The sequence below is a fragment of the Phodopus roborovskii genome, unplaced genomic scaffold (assembly GCF_943737965.1).
Source record: "Phodopus roborovskii unplaced genomic scaffold, PHOROB, whole genome shotgun sequence".
NCBI lineage: Eukaryota > Metazoa > Chordata > Mammalia > Rodentia > Cricetidae > Phodopus > Phodopus roborovskii.
In genome coordinates this window covers 23466596-23491248 of record NW_026126517.1, presented here as the reverse complement: position 1 = coordinate 23491248, position 24653 = coordinate 23466596, and the positions used below count along the sequence as shown (strand labels likewise).

Genomic DNA, 24653 nt, shown 5'->3' with positions numbered 1-24653 from the left:
GAGATAATAACATTCAATCTGACAGAGCTATGACAGAAAAATCACCAGAAATAAACAGAGACCCATGTGCTGAGTAGAACCTTTGTATGTCACCGTCCTACAAAAATATGTGAACGAGACACTAATCACGCAAGCACTGAGTGAGGTTGTGCCAAAAATATTAGGCGGTGGTGCTCAAGGGAGAGATGGTAATTTTGAAAACTCATCTAAAAAGTGATTAATTCCATGGGCGGGTGAGCACTTGCAGTGCAAGCCTGAAGCCCGAAGTTTGATCCCTGGACCCCATGTGAAGGTAGAAGGAAAGAACTGACTCCCAAAAGCTGTCCTCTGACCTCCAGGCGTGCACTGTAATGTGTGTATACACCCTGCCAACTAATCTTCATAAGACAGAATTTAAAAGTAATTCATTCTAGAGAGCGCTGCCACTTGAACTGCCTTCTGCTAGGGAAAGTCCTCTGAGACGTCTTAATGTGGCCCACTGGGTAAGAGGAGGTAAGTCAGTGGAACAAGCAGAGTACTGGCAATTCAGGTATTTCATTCAGCCATGACCAGCCCTAGGCCCACAGCCTTCTTATGAAAAGGTCAGGCTATGAGTTGCTACTCACTGGTGTCATGGTGACAAGTGGGGAGGGTCCCCGTGGGCGCTTCAGCAGCTGCTGGGCATGCAGTTGGATGTTGGCCCCTCCGTCTGATGCTCTCCGGCCAAGAGGCCCCATTCCATTCAGCAGCTGTAGTGTAGGCGGCTGTAATAGAGACTGCTCCTGCCAGGAGAGTAGGCAGGATAGAGTGGTGAGATAGTAAACTATGGGAGCAAATAGCACCACCCTCATCTGCTAGCGTTAGAGGATCCTCTGATGGGGAATGAAACTGAAGCAATCTCCCATGGCCAGAGCTGTTTACAAAAGGGAACTCCCCCCTCACTAAGGAAAGCCTCCGATATTAGGGACAGTTCTTGTAAAGCCTCCCAAGGGAAGTTCAAGTTTGTTTCTTGTGGGCAGGCTCTTTCCACAGCCAGGTACCTTGTACTCAAGCTGCCCAGTGGGCTGCAGACTCTGCATGGGCAACAGGTTGTGCATGAAGTTCATGTTAGGGGCCACCTGAAGGAAAGGAGCCTGTGGGTTCACTCCAGGAAAGCCAGGCAGGAGCTTCTGCAGATCCTCCATAACCTCCGTGCTGACAGGAAACAGGAAAAGAGAAGTGTGGTTATTCAAGTATTCAAGTCTCTGAAGTGATGCTATCACTATACCCAGCATGGTTATTTTGTCTTTTTCTGTCTGTCTACTTAACTTTTCAACTTTTTTTATTTTTTAATGTTACTATTTTTTTTTCCCCCAAACAGGGTTTCTCTGTGTAGCCCTGGCTACACTCTGTAGACCAGGCTGGCCTCGAACTCAAAAAGATTCACCTGCTTCTGTCTCCAGAGCGTTGGAATCAAAGGTGTACACAACCACCACTCAGCTTTTTCTATCTTTTTTGCATGTGTGTATATGTGTACGCATATATACATGTTTGCCATATACGACTTTTGTTTATTTTAAAGACAGGGTCTCTCTCACTGAACCTGGAGCTCACTGACTTACTATACTAGTCAGGCTGGCTATGAGATCTGTGAATCTGCTTGTCTCTACCCTACAGAGCCGAAGTTACAACTGAGGCTGAACAGCTGGCTTTCCCATGGGTGCTGGAGATCTGAACTTAGGTCTTTATGCTTCCAGGGCAAGCACCTTCCCCACTACCTACTGGGGACAGCACCCCTTCCCCGCCCACTTTACTTTTCTCCTAAATTTCTATTTTTAAGATCCTAAAGCAAAGCAGAAGTCTGCTGTGTGGAATTTCACTCTGTCATTTTCCTGGGGATTGCTACTCTTCATTGATCCTTTCAAAAACCAACAGAGGAGACACTGGCACAACTCCAGCCCAGGCTTTTAAAGCCTAGAGGCAAACAGCAAGTTTCTAGAGAGCACAGGCCTTCCGCTAAGACAATGGCTGCCTGAAGTAGCAACTGATTCACCAGGGAAAGAATGCAATTACCACTGTCAATGCTGACAGGACAGATAAGTACTGGATGTTCGGGGGCTGTCATGCCCAGCAGACTTTAAATAAGAGATCTTTCCACTAATCACGACTCAGGACTCCACCCCTCTGTGGTGACACATTCTGTGGAACCAAAATGTTCTTTCTATTGCTTGTTTGATTGCAAGCTGAGAACATAAAAGAAGCAAACCACCAGGATGGGCGTTGCCTCTGGAGATCCACTCAGGAGAGACATTTGTAAGAAAGCCAGCTCTGCCCTGAGCTGAACTCTCAGGAGAAAGCTTGCCACAACCTTCTCTCCCCTGCTCAGTGAAGGAAACATTTGGCAATGAGATGGACAACTGTTCATGCTCACAGGCCTCAATTGCAGAGTAGAAGTGGGACGAGTTGGCCCTGAGTCCATCTCCCCAACATGAGGGCCTCAAGGGAACATCGTGACAGGAAGCCTTTGGGGAATGTGTTTTGGGATTCTTGCCCATTTTGGGAACAGAGAAAGAGATTGAACCCTGGACCTTGCCTCTACTGCTGAGCTATATCCCCACCACTGATCAGTTAATTTTTTTGTTTGGTTTTGAGACAGGGTTTCTCTGTATTGCTTTGGAGCCTGTCCTGAAACTCACTCTGTATACCAGGCTAGCCTTGAAATTGCAGAGATTCACCTGCCTCTGCCTCCTGAGTGCTGGGATTAAAGGCATGTGTCACCAATGCCCAGCTGACCAGTTAATTTTGAACTGTCCACATTTATAAATTATGCCATATCAGGATAGAACATGAGGCAGACAACATCTCTAAAAGCCGGGAAAGGTGGCCGATTTATTTATTTATTATTTATTTATTTATTGAGACAAGTCTCTTTATGTGTCCTGGCTGTCTTGGAACTTGATATATAGCTCAGGTTGGCCTTGAACTCAGAGATTCTCCTACCTCTGCCTCCTGAGTGCTGGGACTAAAGGAATGCACCACACTTAGCTAAATTTGCCTGAGTTTTAAGGAATACTTCTGGGTAACTTAGATCAGAAGAAGTCCACCAGCATTGACAAATATTAACTATTGCACGATGGCTGCTCAGAGAGACTTCTACTATCAAATTAGCTGTGATCTACTATGGTCACTGATTTGTTAAAAGTGTGTCTTGACCACTTACTTAGACTATGAAGTAGGAGAAAATGTATGATGGGGGGGCATTCAAAGCCAGATGGGACCTTTTTGTCGTAGTACTGAACAGGATGTTGACCAGGGTCAACTTACCGTGGGTCAGCTACTCCCACCGTGTGCCTCCTCATTGACAAATAACGAACCAAGGCTTCAGGAGAAGGCTCTTCGCCCTCATCGCTGTCCAAGTTCACTGTCCCATCAGGCTGAGGTGGAGGAAAACACAACTAATCAGAAAGAAGTAACTAGAAATAAGGAAGGAAAGGAATTGTGGCTATGGGAAGAAAAGTGGCTTCAACTGACAGTGACCAGACGTGGCTACTTGCCTCTATAATTTGGTTCTCTGGGTTGATCAGTTGAACTTGAGGGACACTAATGTTCATGGCAGTGCCTGTCTGCTCCGCCTAAAAAGCAGTACAGATGGATAAATAAATACTTGAGACACTAGAAGAAATAGTCTCTCCCCTTGCCCCTCTTTCTAAGATAACAGCTTTACTGTGTAGCCCAGGCTAGACTTGAACTCATCATTCTTATGCCTCAAATTCCCAAGGGCTGGGGTTATATTCAAAGCAGCCTTGATTGCTACCCATACCTTGGCATAACTAACTTGTCCTCACCTAGGTCACTGGAGACATTGCCTACCTGGATATTGACTGGTGCTTGAAATGTCATGGCTCTGGGCATGCTAGGAAGAGCTCCAAGGCGCAGAGTTTTATGTCTCTTGTGTCGATCACACAGCAGGCTGTAGATTGCACTATAGTGATCATAGGCATCCGATCTTAATGACTACCAAAGGGAAGGAAGGAGAGAGTGAAAACCCCAATGAGATGTGACATCATCAGAATTCAGAGTAGCTTCTTCCTTCCTTCCCAGACCCAGGAAGGACAAAGGAAGAGGAGAAAGGACGAAAGCAGGAAGACCCAAGTGCTCAGGAAAGAGACAATGCAACAAAGGAAGGCAAGAAGAAAGGTTGCTTGTCTTATTTTCTCTCCATTCCTTCCTAGGTACCTGAAGTGTCCGCTCCTTGTCCAGTCCCATGTCTTCCATGGCCAAGAGGACATCATCATTGAGGGGATCCGTCTGTCTTTCTTCCTTCAGTTGCTGGCATTCAGCTATTAACTGTAACAGGGAAAGATACAAGCTGTCAAGTCCCCAGTTAACTACATCAGCATGGCATGAGATACATATTGACCAAGCTGTTTTGTGCCCCCTTGCTGAGGATTCTCTGGGTCTCATACACAAATCTGAGCAAGACAGCTCTGGCATCAGCTATGAGATGACAAGAACCTCCTGTTTCCTGAGCTCCTTGGGTACCTGGAATGATAATGGGGAGCAAAAGTATGCTACAGAAGATGTTGAAATGAGCGTGCTTAGACCAGAGAGGCATTCTGGTAGCAGGAACTGGGGTTGTACTGTCTTGGAAGTCAAAAGTGAACCATGATTTAGGAACAAATGGTAAGGAACCAGTGTTGCTAGTCTCCGCAGCCCAGATGGCTCTTGCAGCTCCCTGCTGAATTCATAAACCACTTCAGCTTTTACTCAGTGGTTGGTTTCTAGTGCTCATCTCTTCAGGTCTTGGGCAGATTAAGTTCCCTGAAGCAAGGGGCTCAGCTCACCCTGTCAAAGTTGGGATCCACATCCCCCAGCTTCATCCACTTGTGCCTGCAGATCTGCTCCATTGACAGGCGTTTGTTCGGATCTAACACCAGCATGTGGCGGATCAAGTGCTCGCATTCTGCAACAGACAAACAGCCTGCCTTCAGTCTGATGAAGGGGGCGCTGGAGGGGCTGAGGAACTAGAAGCAAGAGCAGCAGGTAGAATTTCAGGTTCTCAGCTTCTAGTTATGCTTCTCTTCCATCCCGATCCTTACCTACTTCATCGCTTACTCCAGGAGGAAATGGGCAAAGCAGAGAGAGATGGAGAGGGAAAAGAAATTCAAATGGTGCAGTCTGGTCAACACCTCCAATTCTGATGGGAAAAATAGGGACTAATGCGTGCACTCTATGTACAATGTATGCCTCCCTTTAATACACTGAAGAATTAGAATGTCCTCTATAGAGATTCAATGTCTTAGAAGTTCTCAAATTGGTCAGCTCTAGCCTCCTATACATATTATCATGTGCACATTAATAACTTTGGGTTAAGTGTGCAATGTGACTCTTCAAAAGTCAGGGGATCTGGTGTTTCCCATGGCACAAGGGACATGGAGAGGGGGGGCATGGAAAGAGGATCATGGAAAGGGGGACAAGAATCGGACACCTCTGTTGCAAGCTGTGTCATGTTGTTAGCCTTGTACAGTACTTTCTTGATGTGAATTAAACACTACAAGAACATAAAGTGAAGCTTACAGAGATTTGGCCAGTGGGTGTTTCTCTCTGGGAACTCATACTCCAGGTTATACTGGAGAGGGAACAAAGGGTCAAAAATCAGAAACCTATTGTGATTTCAAAGCCACCCACTTTAAGAAGTTTCTCATGGGTGAACTGGAAGCTCTGATGACAGCATGGGAGCAGCAGTATGGGGAAGGTGGTGGGCACTGACAAGGCCAGGGTGTCCGTGTATTCTTCATAACACTTTACAGTTATCATCTCGGCCTCGCCATAATCCTCAGAGCAGTGTGCTATCTTCCTTTCCACTTGAGAAATGGCCCAGATTAAGCGGAGTCCACAGTCACGTGGTTTTTTAGTTAGATTCACACCAATAGTCTGGCTGTCCACCTGCATGTGTGCACGTGTGTGCAGGTATGTTTGCCTATGTGAGCAAGCATGCAGGTCAGAGGGTAGTGCTAGGATGTCTTCCTCAATTGTTCCCACCTCATTCTTTTGAGACAGAGTCTCTCATAAATCCGAAGAACACCAATTCTCAGCCAGTGGACTCCTGAGATCTTCACATCTCTACCCCCCATGTTGGGTTACAGACGTACCACCACGCTCACTTTTATATGGTTGCTAGGGATTTAAACTAAGGTCTAATGCTTGCAGAGCAAGCACTTTACCCAACGGATCATCTCCCCAGCCCTTTGCCCGGTGCGTTTAACCACACTGCTATGTTGCCTCTATCCCACAGAGCCAATGGGGGTCCATCTACCTGAACCACCACTAACTAGTCCTTCACCCAAGACATTACTGCTTTCTTAGACAGTCAGAAAAGTTTCCTAAGTGGTCACTCTGCTTCTGTTCTTCCTTCAGTTACAGTCTACTCTCCACTGGGATGATTTTAAAGCCAAGGCTAGACTGGCACCACCTTATAACTCTACAATTTCTTCCCATGATCCTCAGAATGGATACACACAGTCCTGGGCCTCCAAGGCTCGCATCTCATTTCCCAAGTATGCAGGTCTCTCACTCACTGGGCAGTCTCCACGCTTGCCCCCTCTTAGGTGAAAAGACACTCTTCAGGCCTTCTCACAGCGGCTCCCTTGTCATACAGGTAAGAGCTGCACTCTTCCCTGACCTCTGACTCAGGCTCAGATTTAAGAGTTCATCTTGTTCATATTTGTACTTGTTTACTGTCTCTGTCACAATGCAAGGCAGGTGTCTTTTCTGCTGCCTATGCAAATCTCCAGTACCAAAAATGATTATTATGCCTAACAGGAGCTTAATATCTACTGAATATATGAATAAACATTTATTGAATATTCACCTTAGTCAGAGAAGACTTTATCGTGAAAATGCCTGTATATTTCATTTAGTCTTCACAACAACCCTAAGTTAGGTACTATAATGAAATGAGATTTTGAAAAGTTAATGCATTCAACTACCACAAGGCTATGTTCTTGACTTAATGCATCTTCAGGTGGATATAAATTCTATTTCATCGATTTTTCCAGAACAAATTCAACTCTGCAATTTCTAACATTTTTGTTAACAATTTTGTTAACATTATTGTTATAAAAGATATACTAAAAGTAATTTAAAAGAATCACTCTTAATTTTTAATGTATACTTAAAAAATCTAATAAAGATGTTAAATAAAAATATCAATTTGTTTTTGCTCTATGAGCAAAGGTATATTAAAATGTATTTCAGATCAGAAATACTATGGTCTCTACATTCTAAAATTATGTCCAGAGTAGCAAGGTTATGGCCCCACAATGTAGCTAGCATCCATGACATAAGGTTTATGGTCTGCAATCATTTAAGAGAAAAAAAGGTGTTCTTAATTCACAAAGTTGCTTTAAGCTAAAGAGCTCAGTGCAGGAAGGCAAAGACATGCTTCAGAAGGTGTAAAGTTGTTGCTCAAGCCTCTAGATGGCAGTCTACGATCTTCCTTTGGTCTTTCCGCACAAAATTTAGAGCATGATGACATCAGGGGACCAAGGCCAAAAAGGTTTGCTTTAAAACAGAGACTTCCTTTTCTAGGCAATTTCCTTAAATAACATCAAACCGAAACAGAACCTGTCATAGGTCCCAGTGCAAACCTCAGTTCCAGGATTTTGAAACTTCTGTTCAGTCATCCATAACTGTATTTATTCTAAGAGACCCTGAAGACTGGCCAGAAAACAAAATTCACAAAAATTTATGTACATAAACTTGCATTAAATTTTTGATTGTTCAAGAAGCCAAAAAAATGTTTGCACAGATTCATTCCCTAGATGTCTCCAGGTCTCAGATCAGGGACCTCTGAAACTTCATGTCAATGGCACCAGGGCAAGGGCGCAGCTTCTGTCTGTTACATGGAACAGAAACTGGCAGAGGATCAGAAGCCTAACACTTTTCATCTGTTGCAGAGGGCGAAACATGGCTGGACTCAGCATCAAGTCACATTTTCTCGGTGTCATATAACTCATGAAATTGAATTCAGATGAGATGTGAACACATTATTCTACACAAACTATGGCGAGAGGGCAAAATGGATGTTCCCAAATGAAAAACTAAAACCACAGGACACTCAAATGAGCAGCAGGAGAATGAACTGGAGCACAGGGGTGAGCAAGTGAGTGCTCTACTGTGCAAAGTGGCTCACCACTTGTCCCCTCTCAGAGGGCACAGCCTCTGCTGCTGAGACTGAGGTATGGGGGACACAGCGGCAGAGCTGCTCAATTGCTCGCATTGGAGAAGTGGTGTCCCAACCCCTGCCGAGGATGCGCTCATCTGCTCCACACACAAGTCCAAGTGGTCTCTTCAGCAAAATCATCGCGGGTCTGTGAAACTCAACCCTCCGTGGAATGTTAACTACAGAGTACACAGTGCAGTACTGGCAGCGCTGACAGACATTTGGATGACTGAGGAATGGACTTCCAAATGGCCCTCAAACTGGAATCAAGGCTGTCTGCAACTTTATCTGAGATGGCAGCAAACATCTTTGTCTTGAGAACTTTCTCAAGGAGGCTTGAGAGAGATACCAAGGAAGAGAGTATATGTGTAAAAAAAAGCCCTCTAATACTCATTAAAGACAAAATTCATTGATGGTTCATCTAATTTCCATGATAGAAGAATAAATGACATACTTTAAGAATTTGTGAGGCTTATTTACCATGGAGAAAGGCAGATGTGCCAGTCATGGAGTCAGGCACAGAGAACAGAGCTCTGTGGGACTGGATCATCAGAACCTCTGGTCTGACCCATGAAGGAAAGCCAGGCGTCCTTAACACGTGGTGCCAAAGTACTGAGCCTGGCAAAGCACTCTTCTCCGGCCTGCGGCAGAGGGACAGTCTCAAAGAAACAAAGTCACGGAAAGAGAAGACATCTGGGTGCCAGAGGGCACTGTATGAGGGCAAGACACAATTAACCCAGGAAAGCCATGCTTCCTCCAAGCATGTGGAAGGTGTCTTTCCAGTCAACAATACATTTCCCCAAAGGTGATTCTCATGTGTTCAGCCTCAAAGTCTATATTTTTTATAATTTTAGTATGCTTCTTAGCAATGCTTACTTCTTAGTGATGGATTGCTTTTATAGTAATTCAAATTTCAGAGAGCTCTAGTTTTCTAAATCTCAAATCCAAAATAGGGGCAAAAATTTATCAGCAGTCAAACCTCTAAAACATCCATATCTATAACTTTCAGAACTTGAAACAGTTAAACTGCATTTCCGAGTCTGGATCTGAGTTGGCACATCATTACTCATGCCCTCTGTCTGGGCCAGGGATCAGAGCAGGGAGTGCTGAGAGGGCTGTGGGGACCATGGCACAGAGCTACGTGACTGTCATAGGACTCCAAGGCACTTTATGTGTTCTGGACTTACAGATGTTTGTGACTCAGAGGGCTTCGGTAACGATGACTGCCTTTTCAGAAAAGAAAACCACAAATAAAACATTCTCATATTCTCTCACAATCCCCCACCTCCTTCTCTCTTCGTCTCCTCCCCTCCCCGTGTCCTGTCTTTGAGACATTTCTCACAATGAAGCCCGGGCTGGCACTGAACTTACTAGACTCCTGTCTGCCCTCCAGGTGGTGGGGTTACAGACATGTACATAATACCTGGGTTTGCAATTTCTCCTCCATGAACAGAAAATAAAGTCTGTCATGAACTCTTTAGAAAAAACTAAAAAGATTCAATCAATTTAAAAAATAGCTTTGGGTTTTGGTTTTCCCAAGATACCTTTTGGTAAGAACTTGGCTAAAGCTAGAAATCCCCACTCTGCTGTGGACTGAGCCCTAGACATGACTTTTACTACTCTGCTGAGGACATTCTGTCACTGCCAACTGACAGCAGCAATGAAATCTATTTGACATGGTCCCTCCTCTAAAATCTAAACAAAGAAGCAAAATGGTCTTCAAGCAAGACACATTTATATATAAAACATTCATTCAATGTGCCAGCCACAGACCAGTGAGGCTAGAGGGCCCCTCCAGGGCTCCGGCATGCATGTAGTACATACACATACATGCAGGCAAGAAACCCACATAAAAATAAAATTTAAACATTCTAAAGGGACAGTATAATACTAAGAAAGACAGAGTGTGGAGTTCTTTTTCCCCCTTTTATTTTTTTGAAAAGTCAAGGACTATCTTCATTTTCTTTCACTTCAACAAGCATTTAATCCCCAACTGTACACAGCAGCAGCAACATTTAGGCTGCATGGGAAAAATACTGTGTTAAATATAAATCTCATCACCATTGGTTTCTGTAAGCGTGAACACAATTTTTTACAGAAAGAGAGTTCATGAAATTGTGGCATCACTTTTAGTGGCTGAACACAGAAGCCGCAGGGAAACAGCTAAGACAGAACTGAAGGTGGAGGCATCTGTCAGCCTGAGGGAGACAGCAAGAAGGGCCTTGACTAACACATCTTGGCTTATTACACAAATATCTATCTCTCCACCCCACACCATGTCTTCATTTCTTGTGAGGGTAAGACGGGATCAGTGAAGGAGTTGGAGAGCTCAGGCCTGGAAGTTTGCCACTGAACCACTTCCCACCCCTGCCATTTACCTCCCGTCCCTCAGTTTGTTCAGGTAATTGGGCTACTGACAGGATTAAGATTTGGAAATTGGGAGGTCCTGGTTAAGGACTAGATATGCCCCAACTTAGCTGCAACGCCATCTCTGAGAAGACCTGGGCTGGCCATACGGCTTACTAGAGGCTTTCCATGTCCTAGCGCATGTGTAGAAGGGGACACTGTTCTTATTCAGGTGGGGCAGAATCCTGGCTCCTTAGGTTACTCCAGAACCTAATTAAGTAGTTAAAACATACTCTGTCTCTGTCTCTGTCTCTGTCTCTGTCTCTCTCTCTCTCTCGTGTGTGTGTGTGTGTGTGTGTGTGTGTGTAAGTAAATAAGAGGATAACTGGTGGTGTTAGCTTCTGTGCTCCTGCGACCTAGGTCTTGGGAAGTGAACTCAGGTCATCAAACCTGGTGACAAGTGCCTTTACTGCAGAGCCATCGCCTGGCCTGCCCTCAGTCTTTTTTTTTTTTTTTTTTTTTTTTTTTTTTTGACAGCCACCACGGGACTCTCCTGATGTCTGACTCACTTGCCTGATAGCATTTACTGAGAACTAGATAGAGCCAAGAATGGTTAGGTGCTCTCTGAAGCCAGACTGCTAGAGTTCAAAGCTAGGGTCTGGCACTTACTCAGTGAGGACATCCCTTAGTTTTGCTCAGCCTTCATTTTTGTACCCATCAAGCGACCCATCACGCAGCATATCTCATGGGATAGAGTGAGCCTGCTGAGCTTTAGGCAGTTAAATCAACAGTGTCTAGTACACAGGAACCCAATGTTAGTTATTACCTACCCAACCTCAGGAGTCAAGCTTCTACTTAGAATTGTCTTTCTCTGTTTTATTCTGTATAGGGTTTCTGTAATCCAGAAAACAGTTCAAATGAAAAGGATAGTACTAAGCACAACACTATCAACACTTAGTCCCTGGTTTTCTAGAAAGTTAGGTGGACTCATGGGAACGGTGCAAGGAGTGCTTCCCTCTGAAAAGCAGGTATAGCTCTGTTTCGTGTCTGAAGCTGCTCTCAGCCATCACAGGTTGGCTCTGAAACGGTGTATAGCTGAGTGAGGGGGGCTTGTGATTCTCCTGCCTCTGCCTTCCAAGTCTGGGGATTACAGCTGTGTGGCACCTCACCCAGCTCTCTCCATTAGATACGTACGGTTTTCTGTGTGAGTGGAAACCAAAGCACCACAGATTTTCTCCCTAGAGAGAGAGAGAGAGAGCAGATGCCCCGCCCCTCTGCACTCACAGCCTGCGGGGGGGGGGGGGGAAGAAGTGACATCCATTCCCAGTCCTCTTCCTCTCCACAAAGTGCTTTCCACCAAGGGAGACACGGTGTGGTTCCTGATGAGTGAGCTGATGAGGCAGAGCTACTTTCCTCTAAGTGGAAGCTTGCTGGGAGTAGCTGCAGGCCATATTCTCCATCAGAAGCGTTATGTAAGTGGGGTCTTGCATTCCCAGTGATAAAATGCTTATGCAATATTACAGCTAATTAAGTCCCAATGAAGTCTAATCAATAAGGACTCAAAAGTATTGCCCACAAGAGATCTCGATGCACTCAGCATCAGTACAGTTTCTTCATAGTAAATTAATTTTCCTTCCGTTAAGTAAATGATCTGACTACATTTGCTCATAGGTGGTATTTAACAGGAGAATCAGGCAAAGCACACAGCCATGGTTTTAAAATGTAGTTTTAGGGAATGAATCTAGTAATCAAATGCTTAAGTTGTTGGCTTCCATCGGGGGAGGAGTCAAATGAAGCCTCTGCTGACTGACACTGGCCAAACCAGGCCTCATCTTATCTGAGGTCAGGAAACTGAGTTCCCGCTCTACCTGGCGCATGGCTAAGGCTAAGATGTTACCTGAATGATGAGCTCTGGGTTAATCCAAGAAGCTTCACTTAAAAAACACTGGCCCACACCAAACGTGACTAAACAGAGACTCAGAGCCAACTTTACCGTACAGCAAAACAGGTTTGTTTCCCACCCCCTCTGTGAGATGGTCTGGCCTCCAACTTACTATATAGCTCATGTGGCTTCAAACTCACTTGTGTTCCTCCTGCTTCAGCCTCCTGAGTGCTGGGATGACAGGCCTGAGCCAGCTGGCTCAGAACACCTTTTTCAAACTAAGCAGAGGTCACTTGATCTAGTCATCTAAACAATAACAAAAGAATACAAAAACCAATTGGTTTACAGAGTGAGTCAGACCATCAGTGAGCTACCTATAACTTTAATAATACAACCAAGTCTAAGGAAGATTTTATAGTTAAATAGTAAGACCATTCTCCTTAACTTTTCTTTGGCGGGGGGTAGGACATTGAGACAGGGTCTCTATTATATAGCTCTGGCTGCCTTGGAACTTGCTATGTAGCCTCAAACTCACAAAGATCTGTCAGCCTCTGCCTCTTAACTGCTAGATTAAAGGTGTGTACCATCATTTGGGACATTGTGATTTCTTCTGCATTTCTTTCAGAACAATTTCCTCCGTATTTCTTTCAAAACATTTGCTGAAAACGGATGTATGTTCTGCCATGCGCTCCTAGACTGTGGCTGTATAAAACACAGCCCTGCTTGCTGTCCTAGAGCTTGGGGAGAAAATGTGCCCATGGTATAAAATCAGTCCATCGAGAACAAATGCCATTTAACAGTATACGATCTTAGCTGATCTCCGGACAGCCAGGGAAGAACCCTTGTGTCTAGCTGGCTCTGACCCACTGTGTGAAGACAACATCATCCCACAGTTACTGGCAGAAAAGGGACTTCAAACTCTTGAACTAACAGCGTCCATCTGCAGAGCCTGCTGTTCCACACAGAGTAACACCATGTAATACAACTGCGCCAGAGGACAGTGGAGAGGGTCTTCTCAGTGTCTCACATGCTAATGCAGAAAACTATGGGAGCTCTGCTGGAGTTCTAGGTCTTTCCACAGACATCAGTAAGCAAGGCTCAAGCTGGTGACAGCAGGGAATGAGCCTTGTTCTGAGCACTTTCCTTGACCACACTGCCCTCCAGGGAACAGTGACAGACACAGAAAGAGAGTGATCGAAGGCATGACAGCTCTGACCTCCACAAAGAGAACCAGTGCAGGTCTAGTACAGCACAACAATGTCCAGAGACAGAAAGAGGGCCCAGGTCCAGACCTTCAGCTTCCCCTCCAATGAGCCTGAACTCCATGCTTGGAGAATGTCTTTGCTCAGAAATCAAGAACAACTATGATTTCTCCTTTCCTACATTGGTTCATTTCTCATTTTCTGTACTTAATCTTACAGAGCCTTATTCTGCTCAGGGAATTTCCTCTCCGGGATAAAGAGTGACAATATTTAGGACAACCCCACTGCCGTTTCCAGTCTTTCCGCCTTCATGATAACTTACTGTGGTCTCAGCAGTTACTTGCCAGGAGCCTACTCTCAGCAAGCAGCCTGGGGAGGCCTGATAGAGCAAGAACATTTGCCATGGTGGGAGAGGCTGGCTGGGGTGGAGGACAGAGTGGATCCAGACCTCTCACAGGAAATAATCTGGACACTGGAGAAGCAGAGGAAGTAGTTTATTGATCCACCCTTTTCTGCAATTGTGAGGCTGAGCACCACAATATAGCATCTGAGGAGTGGCTACGCCATGATGATCTGTGTGGCTTTAACAAGGCAACTCTTTTCTCTAAACTTCACCAGCAAACAATAAAATAATACACGGGATGATTCCACAGCATGATCACACAGTTTAAAGCGGAGGAAATACAGGAATACTGTACTTTTGTTTTTTACAAATACTTGGTAAACTTGAAAGATTTACAGGAATGTATGTTTTTGCGTGTCTGCCAGTGGAGCAGTGACTGACACGGGATCTCCTGTGGCCTAGGATAGCCTCAAACTCACTAAGACGCCAAAGATGACTTTCAACTGCTGAGCCTCCTGCTCCCACCTCCCAAGTGCTGGGACTATCGGCACATACAATGTAATTTCTTGATATTGTTTGAGTAAGAGTATTCCCTCTGGAAAGGTTTTTGTAGGCTGTATTTTAACAAACTTGTGCATTAATTCCCTCCCTCTATACATCTTTATGTATGCCTACCAGAACTCAGACACTATCCCAAGGCCTGGGAGCACAGTAGTGAACAAAATCTAAACACTTGTCCCTGTCAACTGGCGATGAAGTGGGAGTGAGAAGACAAACAGCATGTGGAGTTGTGACAAGTGTTAAAGACAAACAGAACTGTGAAAGCCACTGGTGGTGGTGTGGGGTCAGGAGAACCCTCAGAGGCCTGCCTGCTGAGTCAGAGAATGACAAGGACCTTCTTATGAATAAAGCCTGGGGCCGGAGGTCAGCACAACAGAAGCAGAAGGGACAGAGGGAGTACTGCAGGGGGTCAGGGTTACAATCAGCCAAGTTCTGATCCCCTTCCCTCCCCTCCCCTCCCCTTCTCTTCCCTTTTCTTTTCCGAGACAAGGACTCACTCATTATGTAGACCAGGCTGGCCTTGAACTGAGAGCAATCCACCTGCCTCTGAGGGCTGGCCTGGAAGGTTTGTACCACCATGCCAAACCAGGCTTGATTTTAATCTTAAGAATAAATGAACGCCTTTGGACCACGGGAGGGCTTGACTCTGACACAGATTTAGTATGCATTAAGTCCTGATGCATGCCGGACACTCAGGTAGAGTATAAATAATCATGGGAAAGATGTTTCTTCACCATATATTCTTACATTCAGAGTCTGGGATGGAAGGCATATAATGAAAGAATTACTTAGTCATAGTAAGACTAAGAAAGACAAAAAATAAATGGGAAATATCAAGATTCTTCTTTTTTTAAATGTGGATATGTAGATCAGAGGACAATCTTGTATATCATCCTCAGAAGTACCACCCACCTTTTTTGAGACAGGGTCTCTCACTGGTTTAGAGCTGAAGTAAGCTACACTGGCTGGCTAGAAAGCCCAAAGGATGCTCCCACCTCCCAACCGCTGAATGACAAACGTGCCACCACACCCAATCTTTTTAGTGGGTTCTGAGGATCGAACTCAGGTCTTTGTGTTTGTGAAGAAAGCACTTCACTGACAGCTGTCTCCTAGCCTCTGCATTCTTTGTTTGTAACTGACTGAACTTCTTACTAGATTCTACACTACAAGAGTGAGTGGGAAGGAGCCTGGGAAAAAGGAAGAATTGAGGGCTAAGGGAATTGTTCCAGAAAAGATGACATTTAAGGACCCAGAAGTAAGTCAGGATAACCGGTTGTAGCAGGGAGTTGGGAGTCTAACCAAGGTAGGGGCCAGCTCCCAAAGGAGTTCTACTGCTACTGTTTTACAAACACTGGCTGCAATATCAATTCATGAAGTTGCAATCAACATCTAAGGGACAGAATAAAATATATCGGGGTGTGATGCCCATAGGAAAAGTAGGCTTTGCTCTTTAAAAATGCTGGCAGGCTGCCTGGTGATATTGGCTAATTGAGTAAAGCCCTAGGTTTGGCCCCAGTATTGGAGCAGGGACCTCTTGGGGTGGGGCTGGTGACAGTCTATAACTCCAGCACTCAGGAGACTGAGGTAGATGGATCTTGAGTTTAAAATCAGCCTGGGCTATACAGTATGACTCTGTCTTTGATTTTTTTCACATGTGTATATGTGTGTTCTGGGTTATAGCATAAAATGTATTTATTATGGTTCTTGTAAAAAATATGCTTGAAATTCAGTGCTTTAGACATATTAGGAGTAGACTTTGAGGCAATTGTAAACCATTGAAACATTTTAAACTACAGAATGATATGATCAGATTTGTGTGTTTGTGTGTATGCACATGGGAAGTATGTGTGCATGGTGTAGGTGTTATTATTTCTGTCTGCAAAAGTTTCTCAGGCAAAAACATGGAGAATATATAAGGCTGAAACTAAAAATCCACAGATTTGACCACTGCTTAATTTAGGCAAGGAAAGAAAGATGGCAACAAGTTCTATACAGTGGTTATACGAATGGGGGGGGGGGACTGACTGTACAGCCTTGGATAACCAATTGGCCCTTCTCTACTAAGAGAAGAAACAAGAAGGGGACAGAATTCACTGAGACAGCAGACAACAAAGAAAATTTGTGACTAGGGAATGAAGTTCATTTTGTGACTTCAAAAATAAAGGGGAACGAACACACTGAACAACAAAAGCTTGCAGGCCCGTGGTAGAGTGCCTGCCTGACACACTCAAGGCTCTGGGTTCAATTCTTAGCACTACACCTTTAATCCCAGCACTGGGGAGGCAGAGGCAGGAGGATCTATGAGTTCAAAGTCAGCCTGGGCTAGCTACAGAGTAAATCCAGGACAGGCTCCAAAGCTACAGAGAAATCTTGTGTTGAAAAACAAAACAAAAAACCAAAGTTTTAAAAAGATGCTAGGTAGCAAATGGTTGAAAATTAGTGCTAGACCTCAGGAGAGAATTCGGAAATTGACAGTTAAGTGGGGGCTGCTCCTAATAGTGATCAGAGAAGCCATGGCAGTAAAAATGATGGCTCAGAAGATGTGAACAAGAGGAGATCTAAACGATAAACAAGAACAAGAAAGCTGGCAGAGACCACTAAGTTAGTTTACTCAGAGGACAGAGAACATGAGTCTCAGAAGCCGTAAGAAAAATGTAGAAGACAGTGAAAAACCCTAACAAAAAAAAAAAAAAAAAAAAAAAAGAGAAGTCTTTGATCCCAGCACTTGGGAGGCAGAGGCAGGTGGATCTCAGTGAGTTCAAAGCCAGCCTGGTCTACAGAGTCAGTTCCAGGACAGTCAGGACTGTTACTTAAAGAACTCCCCAGACCATACCAGAGAGAGAGAGAGAGAGAGAGGGAGGGAGGGAGGGAGGGAGGGAGGGAGGGAGGGAGGGAGGGAGGGAGGGAGGGAGGGAGATATCTCAGATTCTTGGGAGACTGGGACAGAAGGATTACTTAAGATCTTCAAAGGCAGCCTGGGAAACACTGTGAAACTTTCTTGGAAAAAAATGAAGACCCTATGAGACACCTCAAGAAAGATGCTCAGATAGCAAAGAAGCAAATGAAAAGATACTCATAACCACAGACCCTAGAGCTAGAGCTGCAAATTAAAATAAGAACCACCACACATCTGTGAGAGAGGACATGCCCAACACTTAAAGGCAAAAGCTGGTGAGACGTGCAGCAGTAAGAACTCTCATTCACAACAACACTACACAGCTCTCTGGAAGGCAGTGGGCAGTCTATTACAGATCTAAACAAGCTCCTACCACACAGCCTCACACTCATGCACCTTGGAGTTTACTCAAGTGAACTGAAAATGTGTGTCTGCACAAGGACATTACAGTGACTTGCTGTAACTGTCAAAGCTGGAAAGCAACCAAGACACTCGCCAGTGGGCGAAAGGATAAACTATGGTACATCCAAACAAGGGAGTATTACTCAGCATTAAAGTGAAATGAGCTAGCAAGACACAAGAGACCGGATATGCCTGTATGTGTTCCTAAGGTAAAGGTCAATGCAAAAGGCCACATAGTGTGTGTCCAATCATATCACATCACATTCTGGACAAGTGAAAAATGTATGAAAGGACCAAAGACTGCCAGTTGGGAGAGAGAGGAGGAAGGAGGAAGAATAGGAGAAGCACACAGGATCATCCCAGAGGTGAGGTTACTCTGTATGATGACTCTGGTGGATAAATGTCTTTATAAACTTGTCACAACCCAGGGACTCACAACTCCCACAACGAACCCTAATGTAAACAAACTACAGGCTCTGAGTGACAGGGTGTGTGTGTGTGTGTGTGTCTCGGGGTGGGTAATAGAGAGGCTGTGGGGAGAGGGCTTATGGGCATCCTCTGTCCCTTCAGTTCAATTCTGCTGTGAACATAAGTATTCTATTTTTTTTCTCCTAGTAGGGAATGGTAAAGTGCTAAATAATATTGGGCAATCACTAAGACAATGAGGAAATAGAGCTTCTGTCAGGACGCCTGATGACCATGGAGAGAGCCATCCAGACACACTTCTCTGCTTCCATCACTGTACAGTCAAGCTAGAAAAAGTCGAGGCTTGGTCCTTGTCTGTTCTTCCGTTCTGCTTCTGTTCCACACACACCATCTGAGAGCCTGCTCCTGCTGCTCCAAAACCTCACTAGTGACCTCTACTCTTCTCGGTTCAGCAGTCAGTTCTCTGCTCTCTGCCTCAGCCTCCCACAACATCTCACTCCCTCTTTCCTGGGACATCTTCACTTGTCTTCAAGACAAGCGGACTCTGGCTTTCTTTGCTAACCATTCTTCCGATCCCTGTTCACTTTGCTGATCTCTAAAATCCTTGGCACCTCTTCCATGCCCAGAGAGTAAGCATTAGACATTATACATTGATGATTTTCAAATAGATATCTTAAGTTAGTAATTATTCCTAAATTCAACTGACAACCAGAACCTCAATTTAAATGGCTAATAGGCACCTAGAACCTGACATCTTTAAAACCATCTCTAAAATTTTAACTATTTTCTTCCAGCTATCCTCATTGTTTCTGCTGCTCAGGTAAAAAACCTTAAGAGTTACCTGTAATTATTCTGTCTTTACATAAAATCCAACACCAAACATTATTGGAGATAGGCTGCCTGGGTTCAAATTCTAGTCCAGCCACTTATTAGCTGTGTTATCTAGGGAAAATTGCTTAACCTCTCCTGACCTTGGTATCATCTGTGCAGTGGGGGTGACAACCTTACGAAGCTCATAATACTTGAAGGAAGCTAATGTTTGTAAAATGCTTTCAACATGCCTGCTGTGCAGTATGCAGTAGTGTCCCCCAACCCACCTATTCCTCAGCCTGGGAACAGCCAACCTCAGTGCCCATGTGTTCTCTCCTACCAACCAGGCTCCCTTGCTACAAGTGTCTTCAATGGGCCTGCATTATACTACACAGCACTGAACAACACTGCATTACACTACACAGCAAAGCATAATGCACAGCACTGCGTTACACCACACAGCAATGCATACTACACAGCACTGCAATGCATTACACTACACAGCACTGCACTACACTGCATCATACTGCACTACAATACACTACACAGTAAAGCACAATACACAGCACTGGGTTACACTGCACTGCACAGCACAGCACAGCACTGCACTGTAGCACACTTCACGGCACTGCACTACAATCTCCTTTCAACAAGCAGTACAGCAATTGCAGTGATTGTCTTTAAAAGCTACTATAACATCTCTTCAATTTATTTGAAAATTTCCATAATAAAATTTTGTAGAAGAAACCCCCATAGGTCAGACCATATATATCATTATCCTGAACCCTTTCAGGCACACCCTGAGTTGCTACCTCGCTGGGGTCTTCGGACTGTGGTCCTCCCGCATCTTCCCAACTGTAATCCTTTGAATGACCTCCCGCCCACCATCCTAAAGGTTTCCACTCCATCTTCCCACAGCATTTATCCTTATCTGACACACCACTTCCCAAGTCACCAGTTCTGTGATGACTCAGTTAAAGCTAGCCCACATTCTACCTACTTATTTTAAAGGTATACATGCTTTCCTTAAAAGGAAAGGGTACCACTTTCTACAGTGGCTCAGACATGACCTCTTATAATGCATAGAAATGGTCAAGAAAGAAAGAAAAAAACCCAAAACAAACTAACAGCACTCCCCCCAACCCCCGGTCCCCAACCAAAGTCAAATCCACATAGGTTCTAAGTTGTCAGGCAATTATAAAATCTGGGTTTCTGGTGTGTTTCCTGTATTAAAACTTTTCCACAGCTAATTATCCTACTTCCTACTCACTTAGAGGAATTAAAACAAACAAACAAACAACGACTACAGATAGAACTAGGAAATGAGACCACACCAGGACTAAGATGCAAAAACTGCTTTGTCCTGGGCATCTGAGGCCTAACAAAGGAGCTCTTGTACTTCAGTGAAAGGGTGGGGGGGGGGCAGATGAAAAGACAAATGTTGATCCCACCACCACTAAGTGATGGGATCACTGCCTCGACACACATGGATTCATCTAATCCATACAGTATGAACACTCAGACACACTCGTATTGAACAGAGTACAGATTCAAGGACAGGGAGGGCTCTCTGAGCCAAAGCTAGTTGCTTACCTTGCTCCAAGGAACCTTGCCTCTCAGAGGAACTAGGGCAAACTGTAGTTGAGAAAGCAGTCAAATGGCCCATTTACCCGCCACTGCTACCCTTTTGAAATTACTTAACATGCCCGACTCTCCATGAATCCACCCAGTCATATCTTTGTGCTGGCAACACCCTTACCTGTAGACATAAAAAATGGGATGCGGAACTTTCCACTCAGCACCCGGGCCCGCAGATTCTGCAGTGTGCTCCCATCAAATGGCAGGGCACCACACACAAGCACATAGAGGACAACTCCAAGACTCTGCATCCCAAACAGAAAGTACAGACAGTTAATTCATCAGAGGAAACAAAAGAGGCCATTAGAGTGTATCTGAAGATGATAGAACCAACGTCTTGCTCTTTCTGACACAATATGGGTCACTGTCAAGGTCAATAGTCTTCAGAGAAGTAAGTCTTCTTTGCTTCCAGACATGAATTTTGGGTGATATCCCCAACATTTTTCAAAACCCAGTTCTCAAAAAGAATAAACCCTGTTCCTGGCACAGGTGCCATCTGCTCAGGCCCTTACAGGGTTCTTCTGCAGATGCAAAGGGAGTAGTTCGAATCCAAGGCTCATGTGAGTCTGCGTGGACTGGGGGTTGCAAGCACACATGAAGGTGCTCTCCACTCACATGTGGCACAATGACAGCAGGACAGCTGTCATCTAGAGAGGGGAACAGGGTGGTAAGAAGGGCAATACTTACCCAGATGTCCACTTTGGGCCCATCATACTCCTTCCCTTCGAAGAGCTCTGGCGCAGCATAGGGAGGGCTGCCACACCACGTCTTCAGCAGCTGCCCTGGGGTGAAGAGATTGCTGAAGCCGAAGTCTAAAAAGGCAAATAGACAACAGTCATGTCATCAACCCAGCAAATACTAGTCTCTGGTCAGTGGAGCACAGGCAATGTCACCAAGCTGAAGTAGCAAATTTAGGAAATAAGCAGTCAGCCACCTGAGCTTGATGGAACTAGGAATAGGTCAGATGCAGCACACGCCTTGCATGTGTGGGTCTTGGGAGGGAAGAAGGGAAGGGAGAGAGGAGAGGTGAAGGGAGGGGAGACCCATGCTGGAAGACTTTCAGTTGTACTGGACATAGAACATAGGCCCTCACTCACAACAGGTTTATAGACTCTATCCTGAACTACACCCCCTGAAGGAACTCTGTCCAGCTCAAGCATGGCAGTCATGGCTCTACAGGCCTTGCCCTTCTCCCCCATTCCTTCTGCCTTGGGGGAAAAAAAAAAAAAAAAGATAGAAAAAAAATTAGATTACATTTCTAAAACTAGCCATCAAAGTTTATTCCTTTATTAGGCCACTTCCTCTTCCTGAGGCTGACCATCAAGGTCTAACTATCAAAGTATTGTAGTCCAGCAATCAAAAGCCCCCCTCTGGCTCAATTAAATACCTCAACCTAACATCGGTTTTCCCCTGTAACCTTTGTAGACTGTCCTTTTCCTACAGACCATGTCTGTCTCCTCTCTATACAGAAGCAGTCCTTTGACTCTTTGGGGCAAATATCCTGCCCCATTTCCCTTGTTCCCTTCCCCTTCTCCCTCTATCTCCTGTCTTTGTCTCTTATTCCCTGCTCTCTGTCCCTCTGGGGCAAATCAATCTCCTCTGTGCTGAGAACTGGTCTTGGGGGTCCTGAGCTGATACTTTTCCTTTCACCTCCAGCCTCAATGATGCAAAAGGTCTGACTCCCACCCCACCTTTTTGGAGCAGGCTTGGACCTTACAGCCTTGGTTTGCCTGGATCTGTCTATATAGACCAGGCTGGCCTGGAGTTCATGGTTCCTGCTTTTGCCTCTTGAGTACTGGTATTGCCCAGTGTGAGGTACCATACCCAGATGAAAGTACTGTTGTTCACTTGGGCCTGAAGGTGTCCAGTGGGCCACTAAAAGCAGCAGAAAGCTTCACTGACCTCCATCTGGCACCTGTCCTATGGACTTTGAGTCTATCTCTATAGGAAGACAACCTGTCTGGATACATACTTATGACAAGCACCAGTGACTTTGTATCTTCTTCCCAAAGCTGGTCCTGAAGTTAATGGTCACAGACCATAGTTTGAGCAAGACTGGGTAACTAGACAGCTTCTTGTGAGGTACCTGCTTCTGTCCCTTCTCTATATAGCCTGGTAGGTAGTTCACAACAGTAGCATTAAGATAGGGCTAAGGACACTGGTCTTCCTGATGTGGTTTCCACAATTATTTTTCCTTCTGGTTTTGGAGTAGGCACCATATCTCATTTATTGGAGTCCACTGGTTGGCCTAGTGCTTGAAATACATGGGCGCCTTCTCAATAGGACATTTACATTTTATCTTCAATTCTGTTTTAACAGTCTTGCCTCCATTTTCTCTTCTCACTAGTCTAAGGAATAAAGGACACAGAGGAGCCATCTTTGGGAACAATGCTAAAATACAAGGCAAGAATTGCAGGCTTTGGTGGTGGTGGCACATGCCTTTAATCCTGGCATTTGGGAGGTAGAGGCAGACAGATCTCTGAGTTCCAGGACAGCTGAGTCTATAGAACAAGTTCTAGGACAGCCAGGGCTACACAGAAACCCTGTCTCAAAAAAACAAAGAAACAAATGGCAGGCTTGCTGAGCATGGTGAGACACCTTATTCCAGGACTTGGGAAGCAGAGGCAGATAGATTTGGTCTACACAGAGAGTTTCAGGTCAGCCATAGTCACACAGTGAGCCACTGTCTAAACAAACAAAAACCAAACAAAACAGGTCTAAAGATAAAGGCCACAGCATATAAACATTCTGATCTCTGGACAGCCCCTGGGACAGGTTGAACTATGTCTTGCCCCATGCACACCACATTCCCTGCAACCCTATCATCTTGAAGACTCGGTACCTACCTACCTGGAGCTTCTCCTGAGCTCTTACCCTCCTTCCTGTTGGCAGCTATGTCTCCTTTGGCTCTCTGTGTTCCTTCTTTCTAACTGCCAGAGAAGGAGTCTGCCAGTGAGGACCTGCTGGCTTTGCCTCTCCATGCTCTGGATCTCCTCAGGGTTAACTTTTCAGGAACCACAGCTTCTACTCTCCCTCGACTGGGAAACTTTCGCTTATGAGTCTTAATAAGTTCCTGTCCTGGATTCCCAGCACCCGTTTGTAAGAAGACCATTTTCCAAATCAGGTCTGCTCTTCCAGTGATGCGCCCAGGGGGGGGTTCACTAATGGTGGACCTACCTGTGACTAAAGACACTGGTATCACCTTTAGCTCCTCTTTCCTTTTCTCCCTTTGAGTTGGGTAACATTCATAACCTTTATCTTGTGTATCTTGAATCTGTCTCTCCTGTTCTGTTTCCATATTTTTTTAAAAAAATTTACATGTGTAGGGTGTGCACATTTCTGTGTGGGTGCACATGAAGGTCCGCAGAGGGAAATGGATCTCTTGGAGCTGGAGTTTTAGGTTTTGTAAGCTGTCTGACATAGGTGCAGGGATTCGAAGTCTGGTCCTCAGGATTGAGCAGCAAATACTCTGAATTGCTAAGCCATCTTTCTGGCTTGCATTCCTGCCTACCACCTTCTACATGCCTTTCTCATCTCTGATCAAGAGCCACTATGATTCCTACCTATGTCACTCAGTTTCCCTCTAAGCCATTCATTCAGAGCCCAATCACACAAAATAGGATCCTATTGCCTCCTAGGAAGGAAGGAGGGAAGAAAGAAAAGAAGGAAGGAAGAAGGGAGGGAGGGAGGAATGAAGAAAGAAAGAAAGGAAGGAAGGAAGGAAGAAAGGGAGGGAAGGAGGGAGGGAGGGAGGGAGGGAGGAAGGAAGGAAGGAAGGAAGGAAGGAAGGAAGGAAGGAAGGAAGGAAGAAAAAGGTGGCTGGCTCTCTTCTGCTTACAGAATAGTCTTTATTGCAGCACAGGCATTAAAGTCCATCACAGCCAGCCCAGCCCTACATAGCTCTCTAACTTAGCCCTGACTATTCTCCATTACTAAGGGCTCACATCCTGTGTTTACATGTCTTT

General features: G+C 45.0%; 2 protein-coding genes across 4 annotated transcripts in view; one reads left to right on the top strand and one right to left on the bottom strand.

The window, feature by feature from the left end:
* The window catches only part of Tagln (transgelin), a 911813-nt gene that overhangs the window by 644492 nt on the left and 242668 nt on the right, over nt 1-24653 (top strand). The window lies entirely within an intron of this gene.
* Sik3 (SIK family kinase 3) overlaps nt 1-24653 on the bottom strand; it is a 214907-nt gene that overhangs the window by 25229 nt on the left and 165025 nt on the right. For 2 of the 3 annotated variants that reach the window (XM_051197322.1, XM_051197324.1), the window contains exons 5-13: nt 21376-21500; nt 20810-20933; nt 4803-4921; nt 4195-4305; nt 3829-3972; nt 3513-3590; nt 3283-3392; nt 1020-1173; nt 606-761 (exon numbers count right to left, since the gene is read on the bottom strand). In XM_051197322.1, the coding sequence (XP_051053279.1) occupies nt 606-761; nt 1020-1173; nt 3283-3392; nt 3513-3590; nt 3829-3972; nt 4195-4305; nt 4803-4921; nt 20810-20933; nt 21376-21500 (1121 nt within the window). The remainder of the gene's footprint in view (nt 1-605; nt 762-1019; nt 1174-3282; nt 3393-3512; nt 3591-3828; nt 3973-4194; nt 4306-4802; nt 4922-20809; nt 20934-21375; nt 21501-24653) is intronic. The other variant, XM_051197323.1, reaches the window with a different exon arrangement.